This window comes from Carlito syrichta, unplaced genomic scaffold, assembly GCF_000164805.1.
Source record: "Carlito syrichta isolate Samal-C Ts95f unplaced genomic scaffold, Tarsius_syrichta-2.0.1 Scaffold303727, whole genome shotgun sequence".
NCBI classification, from domain to species: domain Eukaryota; kingdom Metazoa; phylum Chordata; class Mammalia; order Primates; family Tarsiidae; genus Carlito; species Carlito syrichta.
The window spans coordinates 382,006-395,029 of record NW_007247823.1 but is presented as its reverse complement, the minus strand read 5'-3'; the positions used below and the strand labels follow the sequence as shown (position 1 = coordinate 395,029).

Here is a 13,024-nt window from a genome sequence, read left to right as displayed (position 1 = left end):
TTCTATTGTGTTGGTGTTCCATGAGGCCTGTGAGCTTTATGGTTTCCAGCGTTTTTCTACTGGTATGTTTAGACTTTTTGTTTCAGCATTTAGAACTCCTTTGAGAATTTTTTGTAGAGCCAGTATAGTGGTGACAAATTCCCTCCATGCTTGTTTGTCTAAGAAAGACTTCATCTTTCCTTCATTTATGAAACTCGATTTTGCAAGATACAAGATTCCTAGCTGGCTGTTATTCTGTTTGAGGAGATTGAAGATGGAGCCCCAGTCCCTTCTGGCATAGAGGATGTCTTCTGATAACTCTGCTGTTAGACTTATAGGTCTGCCATTTTAAGTTATTTGATGCTTTTGTCTCACTGCTCTTCACATTGACTTTGCATAATCAGATGATTATATGCCTTGGGAATAAACTTTTTGCAATGAATCTTCTGGGGGTTCTTTGGTCTTCTTGTATCTGGATGTTTAAATCTCTGGCAAAACCAGGGAAGTTTTCCTCCATTATTCCCTCAAATAGGTTTTCCAAACCTGTTGCTTTCTCTTCCTCCTCAATTCTTGGAGACTTTGTTCCATTCTCTTGATTCTTTCTTCTTTATTGTTGTCAGATTGTGTTAATTCAAAAGTCTTGTCTTCAATTTCCAAGTTTCTTCTGCTTGTTCTGGACTACTATTAAAAGTTTCCACTGTGTGTTATACTCCCTAAATGTTTCTTTCAGTTCCAGAGTTTTGGCTTTTTTTTTAAGATGTCTGTCTCTTTGGAGAATTTTTCATCAATGTCCTGAACAATTTTTTTTTAATTTCTTCATTTTGGTTTTCAACTTTCTCCTGAAGCTCATTGAGGAATTTTATAATCAATCCTTTGAATTCTATGTCTAAAATTCTAAGATTTCATTTTGGTTAAGGTTCATTGCTGAAAGGTTAGTGTAGTCATTTGGGAGGGTTGAAGAACTCTGTTTTTTCATATTGTCAGAATTATTTTTCTCACTCCTTCTTATTTGGGTAGACTATTTCTTCTTATCTGGCATTGGCATGTGGCTGATGTAGGCACTGTAGGGTTTCCCTTGGTTATATTTAGCCATAGTGTAGTGAGTTTCTCAATTGCCAACTGTAGCAGTCCTGTGCTAGGTACCTGTACTGGTTGGCAGCATCTTGAGTGGTTTGGAAAGTGGTGTTTGTTGGGGTTTGGGATCAGGCCTTCCCAAAGCTGAGATTTTGAATCAGATGTGATGGTCTGTGCTGTTGATCTCCAGCCAGGAGGTGGCGCCTGTGGGAGCAATCCTGCTGCAATGTTGACTGTGGGCCTTCTCTTTGGTATGTGTTGCTCCAAGTCAACACTCAGCTAATATAGGTGAAGGGCGGACCACTGGGATCACTCCACTTCTTTATTTGTTTTGAGCACTAGAGGGAAGTATGAAAGGAAAGGATCCCAAGCACCCCACCTATGCATACTCCCGGCCATCCCAGTGGGGAGTTAGGAGTGAGTCCCAGGTCACTGGGACAACTGCTGCCATGCACGGCGGGCACAGAAGAGTTTACAGCGGGAATGAGAGGTTGCTATGCCAATGTATCCCACCCTGCCTCCTTCCTTAGCCTCAGGCAGTTTATAATCTGGTTGCCTAAATGGAGCCTATGAAGTTCACCCTCTGGGATTGTCCCCTCCCAGGCCAGCTAGAAAGTAGCTGTACTCCAGAGCTGCTCAGGGCATTTTTTCTGCACCACTCCACGTGGATTTTGGCAGAGCACTGCTGTGAGTAAGGCAGTTTCCCATGAGAGACTGGAGTTTTGCAAGGCTCAGGGGGCCCGTCAAGTCAGAGGCAGGACCACAGGACTCCTGAATTCTCCTTACTCACCTTCCCCACAGCTTCTGGAGGCTGCCGGTGATCTGTGTCGTGTTCTGGAGGAGAGTCTGTTTAATTCCAGCCCAGGTCAGTTGACTTTTAGAAAACTTGATCTGAATGGATATTTGTGTCTTTATTTCATTGCAGAAATATTAATGTGTTTCACGGTAGAGTGTTGTCTTCAATGCCTTTGGGGATATTACAATATATACACCATACCGGACTCCCCAGATCTGAATCCCAAACTATTCCTAGCCACAAGAGTTTCAGATAGGGCATTGTCAAGCTGTATGTATCTCAAAATGTAAACTGTAAACTGTGGCCATTGCTGGATGGTGAGGCTATATGCTCTTTTTCTTTTCTTTTTTTTATAAAGTTTTGCATTTCCCAAATTTTCTATACTATATACTACTGTTATAACCAGGAAAAAAATGTCATATTTAAAAAATAACATTGGGTAGCAGGCCCTTGTCCCTCCCTGAGCATATCCAGGTCATTGTACCATTCTTCTGTGCAACCTCTTGCATGTGAAAGGCTCCTGGGTGGCCTCCCAGGACTAGAGTATGTCATGGGTTCATTCTGTGTTTTCAGCTCTTCCCAGCCCACACCCTGCTCTGCAGTTGCAGCTCCTTGCCCTGGGCTTAGCACTCATTTGTTCATCCATTCCTTGCCCCCACGGAATTCTTCCACTGGGCTGGATCAAAGCCCAACACACTTCCTGCTTCCTCTGAAGGAGCATCCTTCCCATCCAACCTTGGCCATATCTCCAAAGGACGGAGCAAGTTCTTTCGAGGCTTGTCCACTCCTGGTTTTACCCCTATGCCTCTGAGATATTTGACCATAGCCTGCCATGGGCCCTCCTGCTGAGCCTTCTGCACCCTCTCCCCAGAAGTTCCACTAGTATGGAATAACATCTTGTTCCAAATCTTCCCCAGAGTAGACCACCACGCACAACCTTGAGTATTTTTAACTGTGCTTATTCTTTGTTTTGGTCAAAGCCATGCATGATAGAAATAGACAGAGTCTGGGAATGGACATATTACTCTTAAAGTAATCCTGGGCCCTTACAGGATCCTTCCTGGGCTGCAGTTTGTCGGTCTCTGCAGGCCAGGGGACCAACACATGGGCATGTACTTGTCTCAGAATGTTCCACCTACTTCTCTGCCCAGATTACATGGTTCTCCCAGTTGACTAGTGGGGCTGGCTTTAGCCAAGACTCCACCACAGACCAGTGAAACAGCTGGGATTCAGGGTCTCCACAAGCCACAATGTATTAAGATGCTCCTGCAGAGCATAACGGGAGAGCCCAGGGCTTTCACCAGCTCCAGCTTGCTCATACCTGGATCGAGCAAGGGGCAGCCAAATGCTGCCACCTACCAGGTGAATAGGAACAGGAGGCTCAGAAAGTAGAAGTGACTTGTCCAGGTCGCACTTATGGGGAATCAGTGAAGAAGCTGAGATCTGCACCCTCATCTGGTCTGATCCCAAAGTCCTTACAACCCCACTAAATTACACATGCCATATTCACCTGTGATCTCTAATGCTCAGCAACACAGCTACAGACAGAGTAGTGGAGTCACACTAACAGGATCCAATTCTGCAAGGAGCAGGCTTCTTATGAACTCTGCTGTGGTCCCCACCACACACATATCCATCCCCCACACACGCACACACAGTTTGCAGTGGCTGTCTTGTATTGTCGTTTCTATATTTGGAGAACTTCTTGGTCTTATTTTCTGGATTCTTTGCTCCCGTGGCCCAGGAGATGCAGTATATGTCAGCCTGCCTGGAGATTCTTCTGGCAAGGAAATGAGAAAGGATCCTAATTAGGGGGCAATAACTCCTCGGAGAAATGCGGATTCTTTACAGTTGGCTGTGTCCTTCCCATAAGCCCTGCATGTTTGTGAGATGTTTATAGAGCCTTCATTAACGGAGAGCTCCCTCAGATAAGCGGTCAAAGCGCGGCACCAAGGGCAAGATAAGAACAAGTGGTGGACAGTGCAGTCTGGGCCGCGGGTGAGAATGTGTGCTGGCGGAGGCGCTCCCTGCAGAGTGGACAGCAGGGCAATGTGGGCCCACTCCTTCCAGACTCCTCTCGGCACCTGCTAGCACACCGTAGTCACCTGCAGTCTCCTCTCCTAAAATGTGCTCCTGGGCGCTGTGGGTAGCCCTGCCTTTGCTGTCCCTGCTGGCCCGCTCCCTGCAGGGGAGGCCACTGGGGAACTGGAGGCTGGCATCCGCCGGAGACAACGCCCACAGCCCACTGGAGAGGCCCGGAGGGGAGCCGACAGAGCATACCTTCGACCTGCAGATGTTCCTGGAGAACATGAAGGTGGATTTTCTGCACAGCCTCAACCTGAGTGGAGTCCCCTTCCAGGACAAAACCAGAGTGGAGCCACCGCAGTACATGATTGACTTGTACAACAAGTACACTACCAACAAGTCATCCACCCCAGCGTCCAACATTGTGCGGAGCTTCAGCGTAGAAGGTAGAGTTGGCTTGTGTTGGGCACCCCGGGGTGGGGCTAACGGACCCTCAGATGCACTGCCCAGTGTGGTGGCTACTGGCCACAGGAGGTTCTTCACATTTTCATTTAAATTATTTACCATAAAATAAAATTAAAATGTAGTTATCTAGTCCTGCCAACTTCATTTCAAGTGTGCTTCCCTACAGGGCAGTGCAGATTGTAGAACATTTCCACCACTACTTAGAGTTCTACTGGGCAACTCTTCTCTGGAAGGTTCTCCTTCCTGGGCCGTGTGCGATATGGAACACGGAGGTAGGTAGGGACGCCAGCTCCTGTCTTCCACCTCGTCCCTTCTTCTCTCCCCTCTGCTCCCTTCTCTTCCGGTCCCTCCATCCCCTTTCCCTTTCTATCCCCTTCCTTCTTAGAAACAAATTATTTAGCCCCCAACTGGTATATTTTTAAACTTTGAAAGAATGTTTGATTCTCTTTTAGGGAAATATATATATTTTTTAATCAAGTAAAATTACTTAAAGGAAAATGTTGGAAGATAGCCTAATTGTTTTTTAAATAGAAATTTTCCTAATTTGGGAGGACTAAAAGATAACAAAGGCTTACTTAGGACCTATGCCCACTAACTCAGTCAATCTCACAAGACACAGGTGAAATGAATTTCTGAGCAGTAAAGCCAAAGCTCGCAGTCACTGAGGGCACTTGCCTAGGTCACTGATTAAATATCAGTGTCTGGATTCTGACCCAGGCCTGCCTGTCTGCAAAGTTCTGGCTTTTTCTGTCTCCCACTGAGCATCCAGGAACACAAGGCCTCTCCTCTCCTGCATTTGAGACCTGCAAACGCCTAAGAGGCCCAGCCCTGTGGCACAGCAAAGCCAGACCTGCTCAAGCCCACAGATCATGTGCCCCTCTAAAGGATGCTGTGGTTATGATGCATGCCCTATGTGCCAGATTTTCCAAAAGAAGAAAAATCAGAATTTTATGTAAATTTGCCTGATTTCTAAAACTCAAGTTTTATTGTCTTAAAAAAAGTGCAACCTAGAGGTCACCAGGCCCATGGGTCATGTCTGTCAACTCCACCCTTGGGGAGGGATAGGCTTCTTTGGCCTGAGCCTAAATCACCAAATCCCACAGGCCTTGGAGTCCAGCATTTGGAGCCCACCCCCCACTACCCACACCCAGAGCAGTGTGCAAATCCCAAGAAATGCTTATCAGATCCTGGCATTCCTGTGGATGTCAGTCCTGCATCCCTTCACAGATGGTCTCAGGGCGACTCAGAAAAAGGAGATGCTTCCTTTTAGATGTCTGACTGTGATATCACAGCCATTTTCAAGGCATGCCACACTAAGAGTGCATTAGGTCATGAATGCACAGTGCACACTGTGCAAACATAACACAGCATCAAAACACGTCCTACAGGAGTTGGAAAGACACAGCCATGCTGGGTGAGGGGACCACAGAGAGCCTGAGTGAAAGGCCATGTGCATTGTTGCATGCAGAGGGCATACACAGGTTGAGAGGAGGGTCGGGGGGGGGGAACAAAAAGAAATATTGATGGAGCATCTGCTATGAGCCAGGAACTATGTCTAGTGAGTTCCTTGTGCCACCTTGTCCAAGCAACTCTAGGAGGCAGGTAGGTTGAGCCCCATCTACAAATGAGAAAACTGAGGCATGGTGACACTCAAGACTTTCCAAGGTAACAAGCTAGTGAGGAGCAGAGTCAGGATTGGTACTTCCATCTGTCAGTCACCAATTGATGTTGGTCAAAGATGCAACATCAATTCCTTGTGCTTCTGAATGAGGCAAGGATAGTAGAAACGCACTAATGGCCAAGTGTCAGCTCAAGAGAAGTGGGAAACAGACAATTATGTGGCTAAAAGACAAGCCCCATTTTTGCCTGACATAGCAAAGCAATTGAGGCTAAATTATTTTTTCCTCAAACACTAAAAAAAATCATCCACTTTCACTCTGTTTGGAAGTAACCATTCCAAATTATTTCTGCACTGTTTAGAGCAGATGTTTAACACTGCCTTCATATTGGACATTCCTGCCCCCTCCCAGGATCACCCCTTTAAACCCATATTCTCACAATCATCACTCTAAGGCTAACAGTGCATTCTGCTGTTGTCGTGACATGAAGATATTTACTAGCTATGTGCACTTTGGCAGTTCAGTGCCCTGAATCCCAATCTCCACATCTGTAAAAGTGGAATAACAACTAGATCCTTCTAGGAAGAATTTAAGGTTTAAAGTGAAATGTATTATGCAAAGCTCCTAGTGTAATGTCTGGCACATAGTAGGTACTCACAACAGTAGAAGCTGCTGATCCCAGTTGGAGGCATCCTCCTGCCTCTATTTTTCTTTGGAAGGTCCATTCCGATGTGTTTGCATTTCAGATGCCGTCTCTATAACCACCACAGAAGACTTCCCCTTCCAGAAGCATATCTTGCTCTTCAACATCTCTATTCCCAGGCATGAGCAGATTACCAGGGCCGAGCTCCGACTGTATGTCACCTGTCAAAATCATGTGGACTCCTTTCACGAGCTGAAAGGAAATATGGTCATTTACGATGTTCTAGATGGAGCAGATGACTGGGAAGGTGCTACAGGGACCAAGACATTTCTGGTATCCCAGGACATTCGGAATGAGGGCTGGGAGACCTTGGAAGTGTCCAGCGCTGTGAAGCGCTGGGTCCGGGCTGACTCCACCAAGAGCAAAAATAAACTGGAAGTGACTGTGGAGAGCCACAGGAAGGGGTGCAACAAACTGGACATCAGTGTCCCTCCAGGTTCCAACAACCTGCCTTTCTTTGTCGTCTTCTCCAACGACCGCAGCAACGGGACTAAGGAGACCAGGCTGGAACTCAGGGAGATGATTGGTCATGAGCAAGAGAAGGTGCTCAAGAAACCATACAAGAACAGCTTTGCAAAGGTGGGTGACAGTGACAAAGAGGAGGCAGAGGGAGGTGACAGTGATGAAGAGGAGGACAGCCACATGGCCATGGGGTCCTCTTTAGCCAGACGGAAGAGGAGCATCGGGGCCAGCAGCCAGTGTCAGAGGACCTCCCTGCGGGTGAACTTCAAGGACATTGGCTGGGACAACTGGATCATTGCACCCAAGGAGTATGATGCTTATCAGTGTAAGGGCAGCTGCTTCTTCCCCCTGAGTGATGACATGACACCGACGAAACATGCCACTGTGCAGACCCTGGCACATCTCAGGTTCCCCACAAAGGTTGGCAAGCCCTGCTGTGTGCCCACCAAACTGAACCCCATCTCCATCCTCTACAAGGATGACAGTGGGGTGCCTACCCTCAAGTTTCACTATGAGGGCATGAGTGTGGCAGAATGTGGGTGCAGGTAGTACCTGCCTGTGGAGCTGGATAGGCAGGTGGAGGGGTCCTAACAAGAGGTCCTGTGTCACCTCTGGGTATGGCAGGGACTAAAGCAATCCAAATGGCAACCTGGAGGAGGAAAGGGAACCTGCTGTCTCGCCCATGGCCCACCCAAAGCACACATCACTAGTCTCAACTGCCAGGAAGGTGAAGGCGGGGAGAAGTAGGGATTTGGGCAGAACAGAAAAGCCGGGAAGGATTGCCAGGGTGGAAGAGAGAGGTGATAAAAAGGGGACAAGAGGAAAAATAATCTGAAATCAGCAAAAGATGGAGCAGAAGTGAGCCAAAGGAGCACAGACAGGTGACATGCAGAGATTTAAGGAAGTGAAAGGGGCCAAGGAGGACAGGCTTATCCAGTAATCTCAGGGAGTGCAGGGTACAGGAGCAGGCTGAGCTCTGCACCCAACATTTAATGTTATTTTCCACCACCAAGTGAGATGGGAATGATGACCTCCAATTTATAGATGCAGAGACTGAAACACAGGCAGGTCAAGTAGCACCAGTCAATGGGATGACTCCAACCCAGGTCTGCAGGATGCCAAAGCCAGGACCTTCCCAAGTGCCCCTTTGGAGTTTAGCAGGTCCTTCTGTAGTTAAAGAACAATGAGACATTGGGAACCTGGGAGCCTAGAGGCCACACCGGGCTGAGTCCCAGTCAGTCCATACCAGAGTGAAGGAGTCTACTTGTCACGCCTGGGATTTGGTCTCACTGCTGGTGCTTGTGCTCACTCAATGGCCAAATGCTTTTCATTATCACCCCTGAGTCACTGAAAAACTATCCAAAAACCAACTGCAGGACAGAAAGCAAGAGAGGTCAGAACAGCAGCCCTCTTGGGTCATGCATTGTGGTCAGAGCTACTTTGACCCACTGGTGCAGTGCTTGTATGGCCAGCAGTAAACACAGGGCCACTCACTGTCTGTGGACTGGAATTATGTGACAGCTGGCAGGGGGGCATGATTTTCTCTGAGAGATGGGACAGCTTACAGCCAGCATCTCGGCAGTTACTCAGCATAACCAGCTCACCAGTATAAGACACCTGTGGGTGCCCTCCATGATGACTTCATGGGAGCAGGGCTTGGATTTGAATTTGTTGAAATTAAATGTGCTTTTATTTTGGTATCTGAAATGCCCCTATTTTTACTCCTTGGTGACATGTACTCAAGTGATAAGATGTCTAGCCTTCCTGGGCTAGGGCTCCTCAGCCTCTGGACATCTCCAGTCCTTATCGGCTGCCACCAGCAATGCCTGCACTTGCTGGCTTTCTTGAGTAATGTACTTTCCAGCTCCTGTCCTGTGCCTAGACTGTATGACTGGACTCTGCCCTACTGGCCCCAGTGAAAGACAGAATTTTCCATTTCCTCTGTGTTTTGCTCTCTCCTCTGACTCTCCTGGCCACACACAGAATGGGATGGCATGAGGAAGAATCTGAAAGTGGTGAAGATTTTGCCCGATGACCTTCTGACCTCTGGTTAGAGGGAGGCCCAGGGGAGGTTTAGAAAGACCAGGGCCACTCCCACTGGTGGAAGCTCCCATATTAAAATGATTTGTGTTAAATGTCTACATGGAACCAATGAACAACTTTAACACAAAAATACAATGAAACATATTTAATTACTGGAGTAATAGAAATTATGAATTCCTGGTACGTACTAGGCAGTGTATTAATCACAATGCTGCCCAAAGTTGGCTAACAGCCGTCTTCTTTCAGTCTTGGTGGTGTATTTTTGTGCCTGCATGAAAGTTTCATTTGGAAATAAAGTCAAATGTCTAACCTGAGGCTCTTCCTGAACGTGAGACCTGATCCTGAGGGACCTCCAGGCCCATATGCTGCCCACACCACCCTCCAGATTCCACTGGAATGGGCCATCGCCTTCTCTGTGGAGGCAGAGGCATAGGCAAAGACATGCGACTGCCCCAGGGCTGGGTGAACACATGTGGACAGTGTCTGCATGTGAGGGTGTTTATATATGGGCTTCTTCGGGGAGTGGGTGGAGCTGGATGTCTGTGTATGAAGATATTTACAAGTCAAAGATGACACTTTCTGCCCTGCCTTTCTCATGTCAGGGCAGGGGGACTCTGCCTCTCAGTAAAAGATGCAAATAGCCTTAAGTCCCCTCTACCCAATGTCTCAGGGTTGGACCACTCTTCTGGTAGCGGTTCCACTGTGCCCCTACTCCCATACCCAGCTCCAACCAAATACCACCTACCTCCCTGTTCTCCCCTGGAGGGGGGCTGCTCTGGCCAGCCCCACTTTCAGCTCCGCAGCATGAGCTAATCTTCTGAGGACCCAGCTGTAGTACCACTGCCAGCCCCACATGATGCTCCTGTTCTGACCTTCCTAGCTCTGAGGAGGGTCACAGGTTCTGCTGCACAGATGTCACAGGTCTGGCACTGAGAGTACAACATCTTGTCTTGTGCCATGGGGGGCCATGAATCCCCTAGGGACAAGGCCCATGTGCCCCTCATCTTTGTCACTCCCAGAGGGACAGCATGGCCTGCAGCTCAGAACAAGTCAATTTGGACAAATGTGTGGTGGCAGAGCATACAAGGAGAGACCCAAGACATGACCTCTGACTTCCACGTAATTGGATTATTCTTTCTGTCACATTCCCAAAAGCTTGTTCTCTCACAGTCAGAGAGCAAAATGCAACATCACCATCCTCTGGACACCACAGTGCAGCCAGTGAACCCTCTATCTGATGACTACCACGTTCAATGCTGCATTTGTCACGTTTCCCTAAATCATTTCCCTTTTCATCATATCAGGATCTTAAATAAGCCGAAGCCCAGCAAAGCCAGGGGCCTCTCCCCAACCATACGTGGAGTTGGTAAAGTGGCAGAGCTGCCTACTGTACCTTTATGACCTGCCCTTTGTGCCATAGCAAGAAAAGAGAGGTTCTGGGATGCCAAATGGAAAGCAGTAGACAGACACACACTGGCTGCCCCCTGCCCTCCAGGCCCTACAGGGGTGGGCTACACCCTGCCCTAAGGAGGCATAGGAAAAGGAAATGCAACTGCCCCAAGGCTGAGTAAACCCAAGTATGTGAAACAGTGAGACAGAGAGACAGAGATTGGGGTGATGAAGAGACAGACAGACTGCCAGGAGCACCCTTAAGCACTAGCCCTGGCTCAGCACAGCAGGCAGTGGCTGAAAACAAAAACCCAGAAAAAAATAGATATTTTTATCCTGCCTTTTACAAACATGAAGGAGATGGAAGTTCTTGGAAGCCTTATACTTTACCACAGCCCCTAGCCAGGACCTGCTGGAGTCAGGTAAGGAGCTTCTGTTTGTGACACCAAAACTTCATCCTCTCTGCTGCACTATCTGCTATCCTGATGCTTTCTTCAGGGTCAAGGTCAAAGTGACACTGGCGGGAAAATCAAAATGAGGGCATGAATAAGATGAATAAGACAGATCCTAAGCTTTCCTGGACAAATGCTGCCCTATGTAGGTGCTGCCCTGTCTTGGATTCTGCCTGCCCTAGGTGTTGTTCTCCCTGGATTCTACCCTCCCTGGACTCTGCCCTCCCTAGACTCTGCCCTCCCTGGACTCTGTCCTCCCTAGACTCTGTCCTCCTTGGACTTTGCTCTCCCTCGACTCTGTCCTCCCTGAGCTCTGTCCTCCCTGGACACTGCCTTTCTGCTTATGAAAGATCCTCTGGTCATCCAAGCAACTACAGGGGACTTCTTACTTGACAAGAAGAGGTTCTGTCCTGTTAACAGGGTCTCTAAACCTTGTAGCTTTATGTGAAGAGATGAATCCCTGGTCAGTGCTTACCATCAGGATTCTCTCTTTCAAGTCTGGCTTAATTTCCATGAGGGTCAGGCCCACATAGGTGGGAGTGGGAGGCCCTGCCCACCAGACTCAAAAACTCTTTTGTTCTGTGCCTACAGAACTAAGGCTCTGGTCCTGTATCCAGTCAACCTGACCCGTCCTCTCTATCCTGGACATCAGCTGCTCCTCAGGGTCTTCCTTAGATTTCTGCTATGCCTACCCATGGGGCCTCTGCATCTGGGCCCCTGAGATGGGCCCGCTTGGATTAGAAGGTGCTTATACCATCATCTGAGATGGTCCTTACAGCAATCCCCAGAGAGATGGTGTTTGCTTCTCTATAGATGAGGAAGCAAGACAAGGGTAGCAGTACTGGGCAAACAGCAGGGAAGCCTGGGCCGAGCCCAACTCTGTGAGTGTGCCACTGCCATGACAGGCCTATAGCTGTGAAGGTGAGAATTGATAGGGAGAGAGATTGGCAGGGCTGTCCTGGACTTCTAGCCACAGGGACTTGAGCTCCAAGGACTCTGCAACGCATGGAAGCTCAGGTGTGTGGCTCGGGCAGGCGCTTGAGCCCTGTGCTTGGTTTAATGTTCTATTGTCTCCATCTTGAAATATGTAAGAATTTTTTAGCAAGAAGCCCACATTTTCATATGCATTCTGTCTCATTTAGCTGATTCTGAATGCATGTGTGTGGTTGGCATTTTGGTTTCCCAAGTCCCAGAGACACCCAGGAGACTGTGTCAGGCCTCAGGATAGCCTTGGTCTTGGCGAGACAGGAATCTGAGCTTTGCTGCCAAGAGCTTGCTCTGGTGTCTGACAGGCCTGCCCGCCTCCCCTTTGTGGGCAAAGAGAAAGCCCGAGGCTTCTCTGATTTGTGAGTGAAACTGCTCATCTCTCAAAGGCCAGTTTATTACATCCGTGTGGTGGCTCCTTGGGGAGGAGTCAAAGCTGCTGCCGCTCTTTCTCCAGCCTTCTCCCAGCCTTTTCTCTAAGGAGAGTACCCAGGAGATTGTGCCCAAGGCAGCAGTGAACACAGATGGCTTATGCTGGGCCAACCTGAACAAACCTTTCAGAACTTTTCCTTTCCAAATCCTAAAATCTGAGCTTTGGAAAAGAGCACAGACTCCAGGCAGAAATCTGCACACCATTGGCCTCAGCTTCCCTTAAATGCTTCACGCTCAGCTGCCACCACTTCCTGAGGGTGCCCATTTCACCTGTGGGCAAGTCTGCTCATCAGGAAAATGCTTCCAAGCTTGACCCAAAGTTGGTCTCTCCATAGCACCCTCCCACGGGTGTCTGTTCCAACTTGAGGCTATCTCTTGTCTCTGTGAACCTTGATATACGAGCGCTCTTGGTGAGAGGGAGGAGGGAGCCCATGACTGTGACAGATATGGCCCAGGTCTGGGTCACTCTCTGGGTCAAAGTGAGAAAAATGAAGGCAATGAAATATTTCCCATAAACTCCAAATGCACTTTGGGGTGTGTTCAAATATCTTCCCTTTTTTAATGAAATAACAGCAATAAACAGTTGTTGGGTTTTTGTAAC

General features: G+C 48.2%; 1 protein-coding gene across 1 annotated transcript; it reads left to right on the top strand.

Moving 5' to 3' along the window:
* Positions 1–3,974: 3,974 nt before the first annotated feature.
* On the top strand, positions 3,975–7,672 carry GDF2 (growth differentiation factor 2). Its single transcript, XM_008059141.1, has 2 exons — positions 3,975–4,320; positions 6,705–7,672. Exons 1-2 carry the CDS (start codon positions 3,975–3,977, stop codon positions 7,670–7,672), a joined length of 1,314 nt encoding a protein of 437 aa, XP_008057332.1.
* The last annotated feature ends 5,352 nt before the right edge of the window (positions 7,673–13,024 follow it).